The sequence below is a fragment of the Sinocyclocheilus rhinocerous genome, unplaced genomic scaffold, assembly GCF_001515625.1.
Source record: "Sinocyclocheilus rhinocerous isolate Xijiao unplaced genomic scaffold, SAMN03320098_v1.1 scaffold106, whole genome shotgun sequence".
NCBI classification, from domain to species: domain Eukaryota; kingdom Metazoa; phylum Chordata; class Actinopteri; order Cypriniformes; family Cyprinidae; genus Sinocyclocheilus; species Sinocyclocheilus rhinocerous.
The window spans coordinates 247,651-270,976 of NW_015633181.1; the positions used below are offsets into that span (position 1 = coordinate 247,651).

The window sequence follows — 23,326 nt, forward strand, 5'->3', positions numbered from 1 at the left end:
ATAACTGATTAATTATAGTCTAAATAAAGAAATGTCTTTATGTGTGTGTGTGTGTGTGTGTGTGTGTGTGTGCGCGCGTGCTTGTGTGTGTGTGCGTGTGTGTATGTGTGCATGTGGGTGTTCTGTGTGAGTGTGTGGAGGAGGGTGCTTTCAACCTAGATATAGTTATTGCTGCAGGCTTTGGTAGCTATATATTGAAACGTCCCCTCTAGTTCACATGCCAGACACAAAGAGCATCCAAGGGGGGAATATTCAATTAGACACAACATCCACATCACAAATCCTGGTCTAATTTTAATCTCAGTTTCTGTGCTTTCATTTTCTACACATCAGAAGGCAAGTTTATCTCATGATTTATTGTCACCTGAACCCTGAGGATGAACTCTACAAATCGCAACTGCCTTTGTATGACATTTTTCTATTATTTGCAGTCAGGGTGGCTGAAATATACTGAACAAAATTATAAACGCAACACTTTTGTTTTTGCCCCCATTTTTTATGAGCTGAACTCAAAGATCTAAGACTTTTTCTATGTACACAAAAGGCCTATTTCTCTCAAATATTGTTCACAAATCTGTCTAAATCTGTGTTAGTGAGCACTTCTCCTTTGCCGAGATAATCCATCCACCTCACAGGTGTGGCATATCAAGATGCTGATTAGACAGCATGATTATTGCACAGGTGTGCCTTAGGCTGGCCACAATAAAAGGCCACTCTAAAATGTGCAGTTTTACTGTATTGGGGGGTCCGAAAACCAGTCAGTATCTGGTGTGACCACCATTTGCCTCACGCAGTGCAACACATCTCCTTCGCATAGAGTTGATCAGGTTGTTGATTGTGGCCTGTGGAATGTTGGTCCACTCCTCTTCAATGGCTGTGCGAAGTTGCTGGATATTGGCAGGAACTGGAACACGCTGTCGTATACGCCGATCCAGAGCATCCCAAACATGCTCAATGGGTGACATGTCCGGTGAGTATGCTGGCCATGCAAGAACTGGGATGTTTTCAGCTTCCAGGAATTGTGTACAGATCCTTGCAACATGGGGCCGTGCATTATCATGCTGCAACATGAGGTGATGGTCGTGGATGAATGGCACAACAATGGGCCTCAGGATCTCGTCACGGTATCTCTGTGCATTCAAAATGCCATCAATAAAATGCACCTGTGTTCGTTGTCCATAACATACGCCTGCCCATACCATAACCCCACCGCCACCATGGGCCACTCGATCCACAACGTTGACATCAGCAAACCGCTCACCCACACGACGCCATACACGCTGTCTGCCATCTGCCCTGTACAGTGAAAACCGGGATTCATCCGTGAAGAGAACACCTCTCCAAAGTGCCAGACGCCATCGAATGTGAGCATTTGCCCACTCAAGTCGGTTACGACGACGAACTGCAGTCAGGTCGAGACCCCGATGAGGACGGCGAGCATGCAGATGAGCTTCCCTGAGACTGTTTCTGACAGTTTGTGCAGAAATTCTTTGGTTATGCAAACCGATTGTTGCAGCAGCTGTCCGGGTGGCTGGTCTCAGACGATCTTGGAGGTGAAGATGCTGGATGTGGAGGTCCTGGGCTGGTGTGGTTACACGTGGTCTGCGGTTGTGAGGCCGGTTGGATGTACTGCCAAATTCTCTGACACGCCTTTGGAGATGGCTTATGGTAGAGAAATGAACATTCAATTTACGGGCAACAGCTCTGGTGGACATTCCTGCAGTCCGCATGCCAATTGCACGCTCCCTCAAAACTTGGTTTTTTTTGTGCTGTGTGATAAAACTGCACATTTTAGGGTGGCCTTTTATTGTGGCCAGCCTAAGGCACACCTGTGCAATGATCATGCTGTCTAATCAGCATCTTGATATGCCACACCTGTGAGGTGGATGGATTATCTCGGCAAAGGAGAAGTGCTCACTAACACAGATTTAGACAGATTTGTGAACAATATTTGAGAGAAATAGGCCTTTTGTGTACATAGAAAAAGTCTTAGATCTTTGAGTTCAGCTCATGAAAAATGGGGGCAAAAACAAAAGTGTTGCGTTTATCATTTTGTTCAGTGTAGAAAATGTTAATTATATTGACGTACTGTGTGTGAGTGTGTGAGAGAGAGAGCATTTGAAAGAGGGATAGAAAGTAAGTTTTCACATAACACAGCCTACATAAGTAGACAACAAGGTTGCATCGAAATCTAAGACCTTTCCTGACCTCATCCTACATTCTTCCATGATGGATTCCCTTTAGACAGAAATCATGGAGTTTTATTTGGCTTCAATCACAGCAAAAACTCTCTCTGATTAAAAATAATGTTTCATGAGTTTCATACTGTATAAACCATTTAAATGTTGAGAACTTATTATCATGTCAAGGCCAAGAACACATCTGCTCAGTGACTAGCAGTGGACCATTTCAGAGTTTCCTTAAATGGTCTAAAAGTAAATGGCTAAAGCACAAACGTAAAGTACAAAAAGAAAAGGATACACAAATGAAAGTGATAACCTTGACGAGAGATGTGTGATTGCGCTATTTATATCTAGTCTATTTACATCACTGTTGCACACCCAAACAAACACAGTGTCATAGCTGTCTGAGACAGCAAATGTAATTACACTGAATTAAACAAAGCACATTGATCAGAAGGCATTTAACGTCAAGACTTTGTTCGGCTGATACACAGACTCCAATATCTTGTCTTTTTAGCACACAGTGTAAACACCCATCTGAACAGACTCCTGCCATCTCTTTGTTTTCATGAAATTGCACAGCTTGCTGAGGAGCTATTTCTATTACTTTTCTAAATAATTGGACTGACATTTTTTGCCTGGCAGTGGCAGACAATAAAACAGAATACAAAATATAAACTTGCATTTAAGGAGAATCCTAGGCATATCTATTTGGGCCAAAATACCATAGAGAAATGGTGGTGGGTTTTTTAACTTAGGCCAGTAAGAAACCACACAGAACTCTCTAACACCCACTTATTAACATGCTAATAATCACCCAGAACGTGACATAGCAACTGGTAACTACTCAAAACACCCAAGAAACCACATAGCAATGCACTAACAATCACTTAAAATATATTTGCAACTGCATAGCAACGTCTTGGCAACCACCTAGAACACCCTAGCAAATAGGGTGAGTGGTAAGAACTTTCTTTGGGAAATGTTAAAATCAAATCGGAATATATATAGTACACTATTTTATGGAAGCCCGTTTCTTCCACTAAATAAAAAATAAAAAAGGTAATTGCGACTCTTTATCTCACAATTGTTTTTTTTTCTTGCAATTGCGGGTTTACATCTCGCAATTCTGACTTCTTTTCTCTGAATTGTGTGATATAAACTCGGAGATGTGAGTTATAAAGTCAGAATTGTAAGATATAATTAAATTTTTCTCGCAATTCTGACTTTTTTTCTCGGAACTGTGAGATATAAACCTGCAATTGCGAGTTATGAAATTCAATTCAGAGGAAAAAAAAGACTATTTTCTTACAATTGAGAGTTTATATCTCGCAACTTATTACTCGCAGTTGCGTGTTATAAAATCAGAATTGCGAGATATAAACTCACGATTCTGAGAAATAAAGTCAGAATTGTGAGTTTATATCTTATTAACCTTATAACTGTCAGACTCTGTTCCATGTTTCGTGTGTGTCCTGCTCCCCATGTGCCTTCCCATGCCCTTATTTGGTTTGTTTCCTGTTCCTCCCCTGATTAATTAAGTTGATTTCTTCCCAGGTGTTTCCCTTGATGTGTCATGGCTCCCAGGTGTGTCTCGTCATCCCCTCCTCCTGTGTGTGTGTATATAAAGTGTTCCCAGCCCCTAATTCTCTGTCCGATGTTGAAGGTCTTCCTGTATACGTCTTCCTGAGTTCGTCTCCCTTGGTTCCTTCCTACGAATAAAGTCTTGTGTAAAGTATTCTCCAGCGTCTCCTCGTCCCTCGTGTGTGTGCAACGTGACAATTCAAAAGATAGATAGATAGATAGATAGATAGATGATAGAAAAAAAACTAAAATTACTGTCAGACTCTGTTCCATGTTTCGTGTGTGTCCTGCTCCCCATGTGCCTTCCCATGCCCTTATTTGGTTTGTTTCCTGTTCCTCCCCTGATTAATTAAGTTGATTTCTTCCCAGGTGTTTCCCTTGATGTGTCATGGCTCCCAGGTGTGTCTCGTCATCCCCTCCTCCTGTGTGTGTGTATATAAAGTGTTCCCAGTCCCTAGTTCTCTGTCCGATGTTGAAGGTCTTCGTGTGAACGTCTTCCTGTGTTCGTCTTCCTTGGTGCAAATAAAGTCCTGTTAAAAGTATTCTCCAGCGTCTCCTCGTCCCTCGTGTGTGTGTGTCACCCGTGACAATAACATGCAGTTGCGACTTTATATCACGCAATGCTGACTTTATATCTCGTAATTGGGAGTTTATATCTCACAAAAAACTCGCAATTGCGAAAAAAAGTCATAATTGTGAGATAAAAAGTCACAATTACCTTTTTTTTTTTTTTTTTCAGTGGAGTAAACAAGTTTCCATTCTATTTAGCCAACACTATATTAAGAGTTTCCATTTGGTGCTAAATGTCATCATCAGAAAGACTGATGCAGACAGTGTAAGTGCTGCCCAATTTGACCTAGTCCAAAAAAAGATGCAAAATGGCAATAAAACTACAGAACATGAAGTTACAGCAATCATGGATGTGCACTTCCACAAGTGTACACCCATTAAAACTGCTTAAACTTGAGTTTGGACATTTTGAGAACTTTGGAGGAAAAACAAGCTACTAAATACATACAATTTATATTACATGCTCACAAATGCCACTATTAACAATCCAAATACAGTCACCATTAGCAGGAGAGAAAATGAAATAATAAATATATCTTTAGCACCTGCTCGCTTCTGAAAAAGAAAAAGAAAAAAAAAAAAAACCTGTTAAACTCAAAAACCCTGAAGATCAGTATTTCCCAACGGGGATCCAACAGGGGTCCTCAGCAAACTTGCAGAGGGGGCCACAAGATGACTAAAAATAAGACAAAACAAGCGTTAAAATAAGACAAAACATAATGCACTGCACTTAACAACTACTCAGTCAATGGCTTAACAGACAACATTTTGGTTTGAAGAAACTTATAGAAACTGGCTTTCAGGACATCTGCCTCGTATGAATAATTTTCAAGGTTTCTGACACGTTTCAGTGTGACAAATAAACAAGAAGCAATGTCCATAATTTGAGAAGTTCATTTTTACACAAAATTGAACTAAAAATTCTAAATAACTGGATGAGAATTAAGCATGAAGTTATGTAACAAAAATTGAGCATTCTACCATTTAAATACAATTGTCGCACACATACTGTTCAATGTTATTTTTACGGAAGAGGATTAGGGCCAAGCAATAATAAAAAAATAAAATCATCTCGAGATTAAAATCATTATAATGCGAGATTAAACTCGTTAAATTTCAAGAAAAATGTTGAAATAAAATGCTGAGAATAAACTAATTAAATTACGAGAAAAAAGTCGTCGTGTTTCGAGAAAATACTCGTTAAATTTCGAGAAAAAAAGCCAAAATTAAATGTTGATTATAAACTCATTCAATTATGAGAACACACTCGTGTCATGCTTATTTGATCTCGTTGGACAGAATTAATCAGCGTCTGCAGTGGCGCAGGTTGTAGAAAGCAATGCTCGTGGATGAAGCCTATGCTGTCGACCAGAGTTCGAATCTGCCTTTTGCCGAACTCGCTCTTCTTCCTTTTTTCATCCCATATCACATCGGATGCTATTTACACTAAATGAAAATAGATATTTACACTAAGTGAAAATTGTGATATATTCTATTTACTGTGACAAGTGACAACAGCAGCATTTTTAGCAATGTGCTATTTAAACTAAGTGAAAATAGTGATTCTATTTACACTATGTAAAAGTAGCAGATCTTTGCAATCAGTGTAAATAGTAATTATATGCTATTTATACGTATAAATAGTGACATATACTATTTCCACCTCAGCATTATTGTACATTAACAGGATGCAAAAATAACAGTGTAAATGATTTTATTTATTAAAATTATTAAAGGATTAGTTCACTTTCAAATTTAATTTTCCTGATAATTTACTCACCCCCGCATGTCATCCAAGATGTTTACGTCTTTCTTTCTTCAGTCGAAAAGAAATTAAGGTTTTTGATGAAAACATTCCAGGATTATTCTCCTTATAGTGGACTTCAAGTGCTACCAAACAGTTGAAGGTAAAAATGACAGTTTCAGTGCAGCTTCAAAGGGCTCTACACGATACCAGACGAGGAATAAGGGTCTTCTCTAGCGAAACGATCGGTAATTTTCTAAAAAAATAATCACAGCATATAAAAATAAATTACGTAATACGTAATTACGTTGAAAAGGTCACGCTTGACATAGGCGGAAGTTAGGTTTCAAAAGATTTAAACATCCAGGATACGAACACGAATTGACCATTTTAAACGATAAACTGACACAAAGACATTTGAATATGTGTCATTGAACATACAACAACTTTTGAATGGCCCTCCTTCTCCACATTTGTAAACACTGACTGAGTCAGTACTTCTGCCTATACGTCAAGCATGACCTTTTCAACGTAATTACGTGAAGTCACGGACGCGCATCGCAGAGCAGTGCAAGGCACGCATTTTTGTTTATAAAGCATATACTTTTTTTTTTTTTTTTTTAGAAAATGACAGATCGTTTCGCTAGATAAGACCCTTATTCCTCATCTGGTATCTTGTAGAGCCCTTTGAAGCTGCACTGAAACTGTAATTTCTTTTCGACTGAAGAAAGAAAGACATAAACATCTTGGATGACATGGGGGTGAGTAAATTATCAGGAAATTTTCATTTGAAAGTGAACCAAATCTTTAAATAGACGCTGCCTTACAACAAAGCCCTCCCTATAGCCTACTAACCCCATAACCCAATTAATACATCATTATTAAACACTCGTTAGGCAATTGATTTCCACTTTTCCGATGTGATATGTGATGAAAAAAGGAAGAAGAGCGAGTTTGGCAAGCGGCTGATTCGAACTCTGGTCGACAGCATAGGCTTCAACCACGACCTGCGCCACTGCAGACACTGATAAATACTGTCCAACGAGATAAAATAAACATGACACGAGTGTGTTTATTCTCAGCATTTTATTTAGACTTTTTTCTCGTAATTTAATACGTTTGTTATCAACATTTAATTTTGGCTTTTTTTCTTGAAATTTAACAAGTTTTTTTTTACTCAAAACACAATGACTTTATTCTCTAAATTTAATGAGTTTTTTCCTCAACATTTTATTTCGACATTTTTCACATTTTTCGACATGAGTTTAATCTCGTATTATAATGAATTTAATCTCGAGATGGTTTTATTTTTTTATTATTGCTTGGCCCTAATCCGAGAAGGGTCTGGCTGCAGCCTCGCACTTGCACTCTCAGACTTGCATTCTCAGACACTTGCGCTTCCGCTAGCGACGTCACTTGCAATCGCCACTTGCACTCTCCGATACCTGCGACGTCACTTAATCGACACAAATCGTGCGTGTTGCAATGGAGACAAGACGCTGTGGTGATTAAACGATTAAAGGGGTCATATGATGCTTTTTTAAAGATCATTATTTTGTGTATTTGGTGTATCAGAATATGTTGACATTTGTTGGAAACATACAAAACTTAAAGGTGCACTAAGCGATTTTTGCCAAACGATGTTGCTATTTGAAAGCATCAAAACAAACATGCACATACCCCAACAGGGGTGTATTCCAGAAGGGAGGTTCAACAAACTCTGAGTGAAAACTTGAACTCTGGGTTAACAAACCCCAAAATAGGAAACTCTGAGTTTACGGTTTAAGAACAGCTGAACAGAATTAGTTCAATCCACTCTGAGTATGTTGACTCTGAGTTTAGCGTGTGCACCACGACTTTGAAAAGCCATGATCAATGGAGCTCCGAAATTACAATTCACCATGGCAACACCGACAAAAAGACTTCCGCATACTACGCAATACGTAACTTTAAGTTTTAATCACTGTTATAATATCAGAGGTGAAAACCGGCAGAACGGCAGGAGTCAGGACCTCGCCCCAATTTTGATAACCCCGCCCCACACGTACGTACACAACCCTGGCAGTGACGATTCACGCAAAAGCCAGCACAGAAAAGTTGTGTGAAAAAGCAAAATGAACGTAACTCACCTATCACGAAGAAATAAAGCAACCTCGGCATCCGATTCCCTTCCGCTCCTTGAGTTTCTCCATTGCTGGAAAGCTGCTCCGATATTTACGCAGGTCCTACCTCTTGCCTGATCGTAACCCTTCGTTTTGTTCCTCTTTTTTTTTTTATCTGCCATCTCTCGCTATCTATAGTCGATCTGCTAATATCCGTCCTGTGCACTCACTGAGCACTCTCTTCTCCCTATCATTACTAGACACGCCCCTTACTGCTGATTGGCTACGAGTTTGTTTTGGGACTTGGTTCGACACAGTGGTCAAAAACGTTTTTCAAAAATCGCTTAGTGCACCTTTAATTAATGCGCAAGCACATCAGACAACACTCTTACCTTGCCCTTTACATTGGAGCGCTGTCGGGACGGATTTCCCTGGAAATTGCATAGTTCTGTCATCTGCGCGTCATCCAGGGGCCCCTTCTTCGTACCTCGCTTAATACATCTGAGATGATTTGAAAGATGCCAGATCTTCTAATAGTGATAACTGATCTCTGGCTAATTTGATTCTTCAAACAAATTTGCGGATTTGATTAAAATATCTGGATTAAGTTGTCTAAGATTACTGCGCGTTCTTGTGTTCCCCCGAAAAGTGCAGATGTATCGATACTCGAAACCACGATCAGCAATGCAGTGATTGGCTGGCGGCAAGACAGCAACGTAATGATATCATATAATTAAAAAAGACACTCGACAAAAAACTTTCTGGACCTTTATAAGGAAACAGCCAAGTGAACAAAAACATCATATAATTAAAAAAGATACCTGACCAAAAACCTGACCTTTATAAGGAAACAGCCAAGTAAACAAAACTACATAAATGTTATAATAGATCAATTAAATGTGCACTGTTTTTATTTTATTTATTTATTTATTTATAATTCCCACTTATTTATATTCACAATTTCTATAGAATTTGTACAGGCTTTACATTTTTATTTCAATGTTGTAATTAGCAATTCATGTAATTTTATCTTTTGAAGCAGGTTTGTTATGTGACAGCATTAATTAAAGTTTCTTAAGGGTCAAGATCAATCATCGCTCCAGATGAAGAGGAGATGGCCACAATATTAAAAACCAACTGGGAAAATAATAATTGTTGCTTTTGTATTTGTAGGAAATAAAGATGACCAAATTAATTGAGAATAATTTGTGTTTAATAGCTGTGGTGGTGGTTACGGCATAGATATCTTGCACTACCCTTCCATCTGGCATCCTTCCATTCCATACAGTAATCAGTTTCATTTTCGAAAGGCGCTATGATAAATAGGAATATACGTGTCATCAATGCATCCAACAACACTGAAAATCCTAAAGGAAATTCTAATTATTAGGTTACTTCAAGAGGTCGCAAATTAATTTTAAAATTATTACTATTTTAAATTACTGTCCCCGGATTAGTAGGGTACTCTTGTAATAAAGTAGCAGTGGCTGGGATAGATTTCTAAATATCGTATTTTATTTTATATAGAAACTGCATCTTGATTTAAGAATTTTTTGATTTTTGTACTTGAAATAAGGCAAAAATCTCAGCAATAAAAGCATTTTTGCAGCATTAATGAATGAATGAGGTATTTAAACTTGCTATGACAACAAGTCCAAGATGAGCTTCGAAGAACCAAATAATCCAAGATCATACCAAATCGTCAACAATCAAATCCAGCTAACTGAGTTAGCGATGTACGAAGAACGGGCCCCAATTGAAATAGCGTCGAACTCAATTGAACTTAATTACCAAACCAAGTAACTTGTAGTTTTATGTTTCAGCCACTAAAGGGTTACATTGTAGCTTTAACATAAATAGTATTTAATCTAGGTAAATGTTAATTTAAAATATACCTACTATTTTTAATTCATGTTCATTCATAATACATCAAAAACAACCTGAAACGTTGAAGCATATTAATAAAGAATTTAACATTAGCCTAGAAAATTCTATAAAATAGTTACTGTTAGGTCATGATACCAAATGGTTTACCTAATGTTAATAAGTTGAACTTTATTGTAAAATGTTACCAAATTATGAATTCAGAAAGCATTCCTGTATTAATCCATTACATAATAAAACAGTTTGTATGCACACACAGTCTCGGCTGCAATAGGGTGATACCTGAAAAACAAACCTCTAGAAAATGCAATTGTTTTCCCACCTCTTTGTTTTATTAATATGCAGCCTGGTACCACACTTTCTGTTCTGTCTCTGAAATAACAAGAATTTTCTACTCTCTCTCTCCTCTTCTGATAAGAAAAGTGTTGGGCTAAATTATGACACAATAATTCAAGGTTCTACGCTGTCAAGCCTTCCCTGACAGACAAACCTAAACATATACAACAAGCACTGACTGTAATTTTGCCATTCTATTTGACCTCCAATCCCTCACATTCTGTTCCTATTTCCAATCTTGTAATCACATTCGTAAATCTATCAGGAATACATGCAGTATGAGATACCTGAAAAACAAACCTCTAGAAAATGCAATTGTTTTCCCACCTCTTTGTTTTATTAATATGCAGCCTGGTACCACACTTTCTGTTCTGTCTCTGAAATAACAAGAATCTTCTACTCTCTCTCTCCTCTTCTGATAAGAAAAGTGTTTGAAATAAGAAAATTATGACACAATAATTCAAGGTTCTACGCTGTCAAGCCTTCCCTGACAGACAAACCTAAACATATACAACAAGCACTGACTGTAATTTTGCCATTCTATTTGACCTCCAATCCCTCACATTCTGTTCCTATTTCCAATCTTGTAATCACATTCGTAAATCTATCAGGAATACATGCAGTATGAAATAAGAAATACATTTAAATGCATTTGCTAAGTTTCACATCACACCGACCTTTATTTAAAATGAGACTCCAAAACAAAAAGCGGTTTAGTTATGCAGCAAGCTGTGCTTATGACTCAAGTGTTTTCTGTCCCCCCCCCATACTTAATGATGTGGCATGCCCCTCTGGTAACATTCAAAGTTCAGTAGGAGAGAGAAACTCCACGTCCCGTGAGTCACGAAAACCAGCGTCTTCAGCAGTCTGCTCCATCTCCCTGTATATTCATTATCCCTCTTTTCCTGGCAATTAGGACTTATCTCTCACCTTTTCCTGCATCCACACCATAATTTCCTGTGGTGGTGGGAGAGCTCTCACACCTTCCTCATGCGTCAGGACTTTTGTGTGTGGCTGCAGTATGAGAGAAAGGAGCTAATGTGATGTTTACAAATGTGGCCATATGACTATCTCTATCTATCTATCTATCTATCTATCTATCTATCTATCAATCAGTCTCTCTCACATACTCTCAGGGATACTCTGTTTACATGGCACATGCATATTGACTGACATTTCTGTTGGGTGGTGTGTTACCGATGCCTGTAACCTTGGCAGAGCTGAGCGGGACTCCCACGGACCGCACATCACATGTGCTGTAGCTAAAAGTGCACCAGTCGTTGAAGTTCACAGAATGACTCATATTTTTCCTCAGAAAGGAGGGATTGTATAATTTGGCAAGGAGAGTGAAGGCAAGAGCCCATCTGTTGAAAAGGTCGAGATCTAAGCTTCAGACTTGGATGTTAGGAAGCTAGAGTACAAAGCGTTCATTACAAGGCAGAAGTTTGTGGGATGGTCAACGAAAGGTCACTAAAAGGTCAAAAACGCATCAAGCTGATCACTTATCTGCCAGGACTGGAAGTCATATTCACAGCACAGCCTGCAGTGCTAAAAACTGATTTCAAGTTCAAAACAACATAATTATGTTTCCTTGCCTAATTATTTGTGGTAGTTAAGCCAGTAATTATTATATGCTTAAAATATGATTAACCATGTAGCAACCACCCAGAACACCTAGCACCAATCCCATTTTCTTCAGAAAATGGAAAAAGCTTATACTGTAAGCTACAAATCATCAAACATTATATGCACACTGGCCCTATAGGAAATGCTTGTTCCAATAATATTCATGCCTTGCCAAAATCTCTAACAATTCCTCAAAAGCTATGTAATACATTGAACATGAAAGTGAGCACATTCCTGGAGTCCGAATCCAAATATGCCTCTTACGCCTCTAGAGTCCAAACCTAATTCTTCTTTATGTATAATGAGGACCTGCGAGACTAACTTTTAAGAGTAAATAACATTAGTAGTTTGGCTCCCAATAAATTTGGCATGACGTGATAACGGACTCAAGACTGCACGCAGCTCATTGCTCACAACACACTGGTTCAGTCTGTGCTACGTTTTAACTGACAGTATATAGTTTTTTATTTTTTTTGCGAGAGATTTAATTGAGTTTTAAACCGGTGGAAGAATGGGATCTACCTAACTTGTCATGTTTATTGCCTTATAAAGCTATACAACCTTTTTTCTTGGTCTTTTATATTTTACAGACAGAGTACAGAGTATTTATTTTTATTTTTTAAATGAATACACTTTTGAATTAACATTTTAAGTCGAAAGTCAAAGTCAAAAGAGCCCAATCCCAAGTCTCTATGATATTTTGGTCACCTATGACTTGGGTGCCTCCTTCGATGTAAGAAGACTAAACAGTGTGGGATGAGTTTTAATGTAAAGTTTAACACTTAGGGCTAATGAAGTATTAGCAATAACAATAGGGCAACCAAACATAACAACCAAAGAAATAACAAATAAAGTGCTTTTAAATTCAGACGGTAAACTCAACAAGACTCCAAGGTTTTCAAAACAAGTGAAGGTACAGACTGGACTCTGAAAGAAAATCAACATCAGACATCCCTACTGAGTTCACAGTTCTTAGTGCCCTGGTGTGTGACCAGTTTCTAAATGTCTTCATCAGCACTTTAAAACAACGGGTGTGTTGCTGCACCTCCCAGAGACAAACAATATTGTGTGTCAGTTGAAGAGGTTCCTCTGGGAGGACATGCACAGGTTGCATGACTACTCCTCTCACGTAATGTTGTTTTGTCTTTTCATGCATGTCACATGCTTGTAATTCGAGTGTCTGTTTTCCAATGAAGGACTATAAATTACCATGATTATATATATATTTATATATATCAGGGGCGTTTCCGCCGAGTAGGCAAGGGAGGCAGTGTCACCTCAAAATATTGGATGAGAAAAAAAAATCGTAGAACAAAAATAAAACAACGCCTATATTACAAAATATAACATTGAAAAGTATATAAATCACTCGTTTTTCTAAAGAAACATTGTCCAACAGCGACATTATCAGGTAAGGTAACAACGGGAGTCCGCGTCTCTCTCGCCTCCCCTGAGCCCATTGCGTTTTAACAGGCCCTCTAAAGCATGACGTGAGTTTGGTGGGGGGTAATTGAGAATGAATGGGGGAAAATCACGTGAGAGGAGACAATGCCTCCATCGTGATATGATTGGATCTGACTGGTTATGTTAGGTTGTGATTGGTTCAGGCAAAAATCCCCCCCTCTTGTGTTCATGCGCGTTCCGCATTCGCAAATCAGTCTGAATGAACAATATTGTCATATATGTCATTAAGTTGTTTACATACTTTAAAAAAGTAAGTAAACAACTCACACACTTAGATATATAATCACTTTGTTACATCAAAATGACTCGAGATGGTCTGAAAACATGATCTGTGGGAGTTTTTAGTGTGTAATAAGCTTGGTGAAATTTACAGGTGCATCTCAATCATTAAAAAGAATAGCTGGACATAAGTTCACAAATAAAATATTGTTTAAATTGTTACTGCCTTCAGTTATTATTTTGGAATAAATGTAAAATGCTTAAAAACACTAACTTGATGAGATTCATACTTGGCTTTAATAAACAAAATATTGATTATATTGTTAATGTAAAAATATAAAATAGAATTGTTTTTTGTTGTTGTTGTTTTCTGGTAGTGTAAGTAATGTTTATTTATTGATGATATATATATCAACCAATTAAATGTATTACGATGTACAATGTGATTGAACTGCAGCCTCACTTTTCTGTCTGCTAGAGATAAACCAAAATGGAGAAAGGAAGACACCACCGGGGAGGTAGAACTATTTATATTTATCAGTGTCCATCCTATACCAGGTCCCCCGAGGGAGAGGGAGGGAGGAAAGGGGGAACATTATCCTCTTTACTCTGGATTAAAGCGTTGTGATTGACCCTACTACTTTCTGGATTGTGTGATCCTGATGTGACAGGTGCTTGTGTCAGATGACGCTGGATAGGGACATTAACCCCCTTTGCCTTACACAGAGACATACAGGACACAGGGACATTAACACTCTCACCTTACACAGACACAGAGATTTACGGCTTTTTACTGTGGCCACTTGGCACAGTGAAGAAGGACTGGTGTTGCTGTCATGGCAGATCTATTGGGTACAGCCAGAGAAATACATATCCTAAAAACGAAACACAATACAATATATTAATCATGATACACTATAAATGCATTTTATTTACCAATACTAATTAGATATTAATAATATAATAAATCTTTCTTTCTGTGTGTCCTTTAAATATTGGGATGCATGACATGGATGACTTCAGTGCTTGAAGTGGGAAAAAAAAAAGAAGTGCCGGTACTCCCCCACACATAAATAAAAGAAACAAATAAATAAATACATATATAAATACATTTTCATAATTCCCAATGTATGCATATAATGCTGAAAGAAAGATAGAAAGAAAGAAAGAAAGAAAGAAAGAAAATTGTTTAGAGCATTTTTAATATAAATGAGCACCAGTTGCTGCGATACCAAACAGGACCACAGGGAGACGCCAAAAGACCACTAAACCTGCTGCCTTAACCTGACTGTACAATGCTACTATACGGATCCATTCAGAATAACTAATCTACTGACCAGCGCATAATCTAAAACAACTTCAGCCGGCATTCATTATAAAACACTCGTGCTTTTAATCCAAATACACACTGAAAAGAGTAATTTACTGCCATCTGTACGCGAGTCAAATTGTCCGTGTTTTCTCTACATTAGCGTTGTTTTGAACTTATTACTTATTACTAATGCATTCCCTTACTGGATCCTTGAACTCTCCAAAAGTTTACCAGTTTCAAATGTCCTCCTGGGTAGTGTGCTTTATAGCGTCTTTTCTAATCACCCAGACATTGACTCTTTATTTTTGACTCAGTACCACCATCACGATCAAAGACACTCAAAATCGTTTCATAAAATGCAGGCTCTTTTTAAAGAATACAGTATATCAGTAGCTAATTATAAACTAAAAAATCCCTCCACACTCATGATATCTATTACAACTTAAGTGGATATTATTTCTTTCTATTTTTTTCCTCTTGGAAAACAAAAGCCATAAAACAGGGAAAGATCGCTCTTTATATCTTTCTGTCATCAGAGGGCAAGGGAGCTAGCGCAGACAGGTAGGCTAGTATTTCATCTGCTCTGAAAGAAAACATTGGACAGGCTTTGAGACGAACGGACACACATTAGATTTCCTCGTAGCTGCAGGTCTGTCTTAAGAGAAAGCAGCATGGAAACATTTTTAGAATTAAAGTGAGACGGAGAGGGTCTCACTCCATCTTTCATTTGGTACTAGCCTGTAGTGATTATGACTCAATTCTGCTAATAGGTTCTCTCGAACTGTTCTTTTTAAAGAATGGTTCAAAAGAAACAATTCAGAGATTCTTTTAATACGTCACAGCGTTATGGCTTCATCACGTGCTCCATGTCATCCCCTCGTGGCATATTTCCTGCTATAAAACGTACCAAGAAAGCCATATGTGGGGACGCATTGCTGTTTATTATGCTTTTTTATTTAGTTTGATTAATTATGGTGTTTATTGTAATTCACTGTCTCCCAGTTCAGTTTAATCATGATTTAGCTCATAAAAAAGTACTAATATTCATTTCAACAGATTTTGCACTTTCTAATGAAATGGTAGTTTTAGAATATTTTACACTCTCTGTCAGATGTTTCCTTAAGTTGGCCTGTGTGTGTGTGTGTGTGTGTGTGTGCTCTCTCTTCCTCTCCTACCCTCCCTTTCTCTCCCCTTGTGCTTTTCCCTCCTCCCTTCTATGTTCTTTCTCTACTCTCATAGCTTTGCTTCTCTCTATCTTACAGTAGGTTAATACACGCATATATAAGTAAATATCTTCTTAGGTTCAAATGGTGAAAGATGGTGGGGGCCCCACAGAGTCGATCCTCCCTATACGCAAAATATGCAAGCTGCGTAAGGCCCCCGAAACACCAGGGGGCCCCCTTGCTCTCAAAGATGATTTAATTTTAGTTTCGTATTTGAATTTGGCCAGCATGAAAACAGGAATGATAATTTATTTTAATGTGGTGCGCTGTCGCCCTTTCTACGTAAAAATCAGTCAAATCATGTAATGTGAATGTTATACAGTCTTGCTCGAGACGAGTTAAAAGCGTACCGAGCCGCGGAAGAGACACTGTTTCTCAAGCGCTTTCCGTGAGCGCGATTCGAGACGGAGTGAAACACGGACAAATGCATTTCATTCATTCGTTCATAACCACTCATACCCCCCTAACCCCTGACACAGTTTTGCGTAGGGCCCCCAGAAGTCTAGGATCGGCACTGGGGCCCCATCAGACCCAGGTTACTGGGTTCAATCTGTCCTTTGCTCAAGAGTTGAGGTACCACTCTGCCAAATGTATTCCTAATATGTCCAGAACTTCTTGATCATACTCCTATTTTATATAACACATATTCTTGGCTTATATAACACACATATGTAATCCATATTCTATTGGTTGAAAGGGGTACACCACCCCTATGCCTATATATATCCTTGTATATATAAGACAATAAAGACAAAGTTAAGGTAACCTCAGAACTTGTGTCTGCTGTGCCTTTGTTCTAACAGGTGTACCGGCGAAACATGCTACCTATCAGATTGTGCTACCAAAAATATATTTGCATTGTTTTAAGGGTAAGTTTAGGGTAAGGGTAGGTATGGGCATTACAAAAAAAAAGCCTCAAACCACATGAATAAGATGCTAGTAGCACAATCGGATAGGTAGCATTTTTTTGCTATCGATTTGTGCTACCTATCTTTTTAATGGGAGGTAGCACAATCTGAGCGGGTAGCACAAATCGTCAGAACACCAGTCGTTTTACACTTTGGGGGAGAGAACGGGATTGGTTTAATTTTCTATATCAAAACCAACTCTTATTCATTATGATCAAACTGTCACACCTTAAGTCACAAACATGCATACGACTATTTAAATTAATTACTTCTCGCTATTGCTGTCACTTTTCGGTTTTCAACTCTTTACGAAAGGTTCTCGGTTCAAGAACCGCTCGAAAGCTCGTGAGCCATTCAACTGATTCATTGAAAAGATCCGAATCAAAAGAATAGTTCTTTCACGAATTGGGCATCGCAAATACCCTCCTCTGCACCTCCCTCGACCCGTGGTGCTCCAGCGTTCCGACTCCTGAAGAGACACGGGCGCCTGTCATCCGTTAACCACCCGAGCATCTCTGGCATCCAAACGCAGTTTCTAACCAGAACAGTCATTTGACTCATCGTTTAAGTGATATACAATGCCACAAGGCTTCTTTGCCGTCACATCGACTGATATTGTAAAACTTTAAATGCTCTTGTTATGGCTATCTGAAAGGTTCTTGCGGCAGTTATAAGTGCTAACTGAAGCGTAGCCTATATGAAACATTTTTGGCTGACATCTCTCGGAGTCATCTCTCTTTAAAAAAATGATCGGGATTGTGAGACTTCCATGTCGGCGATGTTGTTTTCCATCTTAATCGATACCTGAGACCAGGGGTCAAGAGTTAAGAATTTGCATTTGGCGTGGATCGTTTGCAGATCATTAAAACAGATCAAACTTTTATCACATATGACACGGATTATTAAAGATGAGACGCTTATTTTGACTATCACAGTGGGATAAAGTACAGCGCATCATCACCGCACCTTCAGGATGTTCCGGCGAGGTAAGACCAACATTTTAAATTATATAATTGCGTTTTTGGTGTAGTTCAAGCAGATGCATGATGCTGAAAGTAGGTTACATTTCTATTCATTGCGCGCGACAATTCCACGCGCATCCGAGTTTATATCAGAAACTCTTTATGGGATTTTAACCAGGTTAGTTTCAGGTTCGTCTGGCTCTTTAAGCATTTGACTGTGCGCCGATGAAATATTAATACACAGCACGTAATATTATTCTTAAAAATAGACAAGCGATGCCGCACTGCAGCTGACAACTACTAGAGCTTACTTGCTGCACGCGCTTAACTAGTACTAGTAAAACACAGTCATCTTTTTTTAAGACGAGAGAAGCGGTGCATGGCGACAGGCGCCCATGGGACCAGTGTTTGTGAAGTGCTGCCTCAGACTCACACACACACACACACACACACACACACACACACACACACACACACACACACCAAGAAACTATAGATGCGGGAATTTTGCTGTCTATATCAGTACTCGGTATGTGCCATATAAGCTGTGGACACAAAACCGAAATATATTTGTACTCTACACTCTAGATATCAAAACAAATCTCGCACAGAATAATTCAAGAAACATCCACGTTATGAAATTTGATGGATCAACATTCGTGTGTCCACAGAGAGGTGCTGTTTTACCTTTGTTAGGAAGTCATGCGTGTCACAATGTTGTTTGGGACATTTTTGTTGTGCGTTAAATTTGACTAATGTTTCTTTCTCTTTATTAGTGTAATTAGATGTAGCTTATTATTTTGGAGGATACTATTTGAGTAATTTAGAGTGCCCCCCCCCCAGACACACAGAAACACAGACACACACACACACACACACAAACACACACACACACACACATACACACAGACAGACACAGACACAGACATCTAAAGCTATAATTCTAAGAACCCCTCACAGACCAAATGGTTTTCAAACAACATCAATGATATTTACTATACATTACACCTAAATTTAACCCTCACTTAAACCTGTTGCATTATGAGATCTAAAGCAAAAACATTTTTAGGTGTTTGTGATTGTGTGATCACTTAAAATGCCTTCACATCTTGGTTTTCGACGTGTTTTACTATATTTTAAAACCTGTACCTTTACACACACAGACTTTTAAAGCTACATAAGTGAAGACCTCTCACAGATTCAATCATTTTCATATTAAGATAATGATATTAACAATACCCTAAACTTAACACTCAAAGGAACTAGTTGACATTAGTAGATGGAAACCAAAACATGATTTTGCTTGTTTCATATAATAAGAACCACTTCATATGTCCTCACAAGTCAGTTTTTGACATATTTATGGGCACATTTTCAAAACCCCAACCCCTTACCCACACACACATACATTTTAATTAAAATATATTCCAATATCAGCAAGAACTATTTTAATTTGCATATTTTTGTCAGTGGCTTTGGCGCCTGCTATTCTGCTATTATGTAACTGCCTAAAAAAGCCTCCATCCGGTTATTTTTTCCTCTGAGGAGTGACAGCGGAGTCATAACACTTTTACTAATGTTCAGCCTGCAGCTTCAAACCAGCCTGCTCTGGGAACTGCTTCCTCATTTTCTTCTCATTACAAAAGAATGTGTGGGTTTGAGTTGAGGCAAAAGATGGGATGGAGAAACAGAGAGCGGGGATTTGTTTGTGTGCTTAAAGCATTCTGCATCAGCTGTGGCACTGAGCCCCTCCTCAATGCAAACACACAATAACAGACAATAAAATGATAAGGAGTTATGACTGTTTATTGTTGCTGTTCCTAGCAGTAGGGGTCTATGCTTACAGCCCCGGGGTACAGAAAAGGGTTTTGAATGCATAATAATGGTGAGCAGCACAGATGTGTTTACAGGAAAGCTGTATGTCTGCGTCAGATAACGTGTGGTTTTTACTGCTCACGGGGTTTCGACTGGTGACACACTATAGGTAAACAAAATTCCAATTAAAACTGCGTTAAGTGGGTATCTAAGTGGCTAATTTAGTCTCAGATGCCATATGGGAATTTAGCATATTATATTTTTATATTTATGCAATTGGCTGATACTTGTTATTGGTTTGTGCATTCTTTGGGAATGAAACCCATGATCTTAGTGTGTGAGATGGAGTGAGATGCCAGACAGACAGACAGATAGATAGATAGAGATAGCTAGATAGATAGTTATATATGCACATATATGATAGACAGATAGACAGATGATATATAGGTAGACAGATGATAGATAGATATAGCCATATATGTTTATATATGTTTTAGTCAGACAGACAGATGGATAGGTAGTCATATATGTACACAGATGTAGACGAGATGATTCTGCGGGCCAAAAGGCTCCTGTTTTTTTGGCTGGTGAGACTGTGGATTTGAAGCAGCAGGAGGCCCACTAGCTGCTTGCCGTAATGAGCCTGTTTCTTTTTCTGCCCACTTCTGCGATACCCTCTCTTAACCCCAGATTGCCCCAGGTTCTCTACAATATGGCAGCTCTTTTTCCATTATCCCTCCACCTGTGTGAAAGCCTCAGCCTCGGAGTAGAAGCAGCTCAGATTAAATAAAGGTCTGAAACACAAAAAAATCTATTGGCTGAAGCGCAGGCAGGAAACAGGAGGCTACTTACCATACAAAGTGCTACTGGCTGGGCAGTGAGTCGGTGCTGCTCGTTGGCCCATTTTAACCTACTCTTAATGATGATTCAGTGCAAGTGTCCTCGCACAATTTCTAAGCATTTCCATGTTTGTAGGTGTCTGTGGCTGGAGGCATGCATGCTGCATGTGGCCAACCATTAGCATGTAAAAAGCACACTGCGTTTACTAAAATAGAGCTGTAAGTGACTGTTCAATTTGGAAGTGATTAAGAGGCTCTAAATGATTGTTCAACAGGTCTTATGTGTACAGCCAGTGACCTTCATATGGGGCTAACTGGATTGTAATGGGAGCCTTGTGGAAACTTGGTGATCACAATTAAAGACATACTGTGTATTGATATAAATTAATATGTTAGCAACAGCTATAGGTCTTTAACAGATTTGAAGCATAAAGTTAGTTTTGTATATCTTACATTTGGGCTGTGCAAAAAATCGAATGCGATTTTCATGCGCATCTCGTCAGTAAAGCCGCTCCATCTGAACGCACATGCTGGAGATTTACTACTAATCACAGGAGTGGCTTTACTGACGAGATGCGCATGAAAATCGCATTCAATTTTTTGCACAGCCCTATCTTACATATGCGATGTTTAGAAAAATTAATGTGATATATCGGAACACTTAAAGGGGTAGTTCACCTAAAATCAAAAAAATAAAAAAAATCAAAAGAAACAAAAAGTTTCTTTTGGGGAACGCAAAAGTTGTATAGAAACACTTTAAAAAAGGACATTTTCAAAATTTCCTCATGTGATCCATGAGGAATGGGGTGAGTAAATGACAAAATATAAATTTCTTCGTAAACTGTTCCTTTAATATGGTGGCTATTATTGTATGAAGTAAATGTACACAAATATCCATTAAAACTACAGAAGTTACTTAGTTAAGAGCAGCGAGTGATTCTCTATTTTCTGTTGTTAACATTATTAACATAAGAAATACACGGGTCCATTATATTAATGCACATCCGATATTTTCTTAACTGTTTACGTTCACTCAAGACGTAACTGACTGTTTTTACGTCGATACTCGTCAAAACAGCCATTCACACATAATTTTGTACCTATTTGCTTAAAACGAGAAAGAGAACTCAATTTGGTATTTGCGTGCTGTCTGAGAGACGGCTTCCTTGTGTGGTTACTTCAGGTGTGTGCGCACAGAGACGATGTATGACAGTGCGTGAGTACCGCATTTAGATCTCTTTCGCACCACCTTGCGCTTGAATAGCTTAAAATCACTTTAATGTTTAAACTGACAAGCCTTAAAAACCATGGGCGTCAGAACCATTGTATGGTTCCCACTTTTTAAGACCAATGATATTGGACCCACTCACTTTTAACGTCTCAAATTCAACATATAATTCAAGATATGTCTGTTCACTTTTTAGAGCGCCATCAGTCAAATCCATTCCACTTGAGGAATGCCCTAATAAAATAAATTCCACACTGCTGCTTCCTCTCAAATCCATTCCACTTGGCTCAGTTCAGAGTCCATATAGATTAAAACTCCATTCCGTGTTTTCACTACTCGCACCTTCTGCACTCCCGTGACACAGCAAGGTAAACAAAGCATCTTGGCATATCTGCTTGGGTGGGTCTGGCTGTGTGCTCACCTACTGTCACTAAACAAGCTGCTATTAAATTAATGTTCATCATTTGTTTGCCTGTTGCTTTTAAAGGCATCATATATTCTTTGTTGCAGCACTGAATTACAGTTACTGCTATAAAATAAGACACAAAATAAGAAATATTACTTTTGTAATATTTCAATATAAAATAAAAAAACGTATTTAAGAGAATTAAAATAGTAAAATTTTATAGTACAACTGTAAAATGCTAATATAATATATAATAATATTTCTGTATTTCTCTCTAAAACATGTTGCACATATATTCATTGAATTAAATCGCAGAATTGAGAATCAAATTAAGCCACGTCGCAAATTCGTTTTCATTACGTTGTCATTAATTTATAAAGTGCAGACACAGTATGTGTAAATCAGGCCTAACTGCACAATTATATGGGTAAACACGCTGTTTTTCTAATATAATTCATTTCTAGTCGTACACTAGAATTGTTGTTCAGAAAAGGGCACAGCCATGAACCCATTTGTATATATGTCACATCTTCTTAAAAAATGTTTTTATTTATCACAGTTCACCTCATTGCTGGATAATCACCACAGTATGCTCATTTTTAGTATTTCTAGAATCATAAAAATAGATCCCGGCCAAGTCTGACCACTTTACTGTGTCATACAGATGATTAGCCCAAACATTTGGCCCTCTCTTTCTCTTTGGAGTGTTAATTAAATCTGAAGGGTAGGAAGGCGCGGTCATTAGCTGATGATAATTAGGAGTCAACGAGAGAAAAAGCAAACAATAATCTTTCGGCAGGGGTCTTCCATGTCACTGCCTATTGAGAGATTAATGATGTATTAACGGGAGAAGAGGCGAACCGTATGGCGAAAGGTCATCTGTGACGTGAGCTCTCTTTGGAAACAGGGAGGCACGACGCT

At 38.4% G+C, this 23,326-nt stretch overlaps 1 protein-coding gene and 1 long non-coding RNA gene across 2 annotated transcripts in view; one reads left to right on the plus strand and one right to left on the minus strand.

Moving 5' to 3' along the window:
• LOC107743471 (uncharacterized) overlaps positions 1–8,011 on the minus strand; it is an 18,601-nt gene extending 10,590 nt beyond the window's left edge. Inside the window, exon 1 of the long non-coding RNA XR_001640404.1 lies at positions 7,850–8,011. This is a non-coding gene — a long non-coding RNA (uncharacterized LOC107743471). The remainder of the gene's footprint in view (positions 1–7,849) is intronic.
• A 9,883-nt stretch (positions 8,012–17,894) lies between these two features.
• The window catches only part of LOC107743439 (reticulon-4 receptor-like 1), a 128,628-nt gene continuing 123,196 nt past the window's right edge, over positions 17,895–23,326 (plus strand). The window contains exon 1 of the mRNA XM_016556668.1: positions 17,895–18,141. Within this exon, the coding sequence (XP_016412154.1) occupies positions 18,129–18,141 (13 nt within the window). The 5' untranslated portion in view covers positions 17,895–18,128. The remainder of the gene's footprint in view (positions 18,142–23,326) is intronic.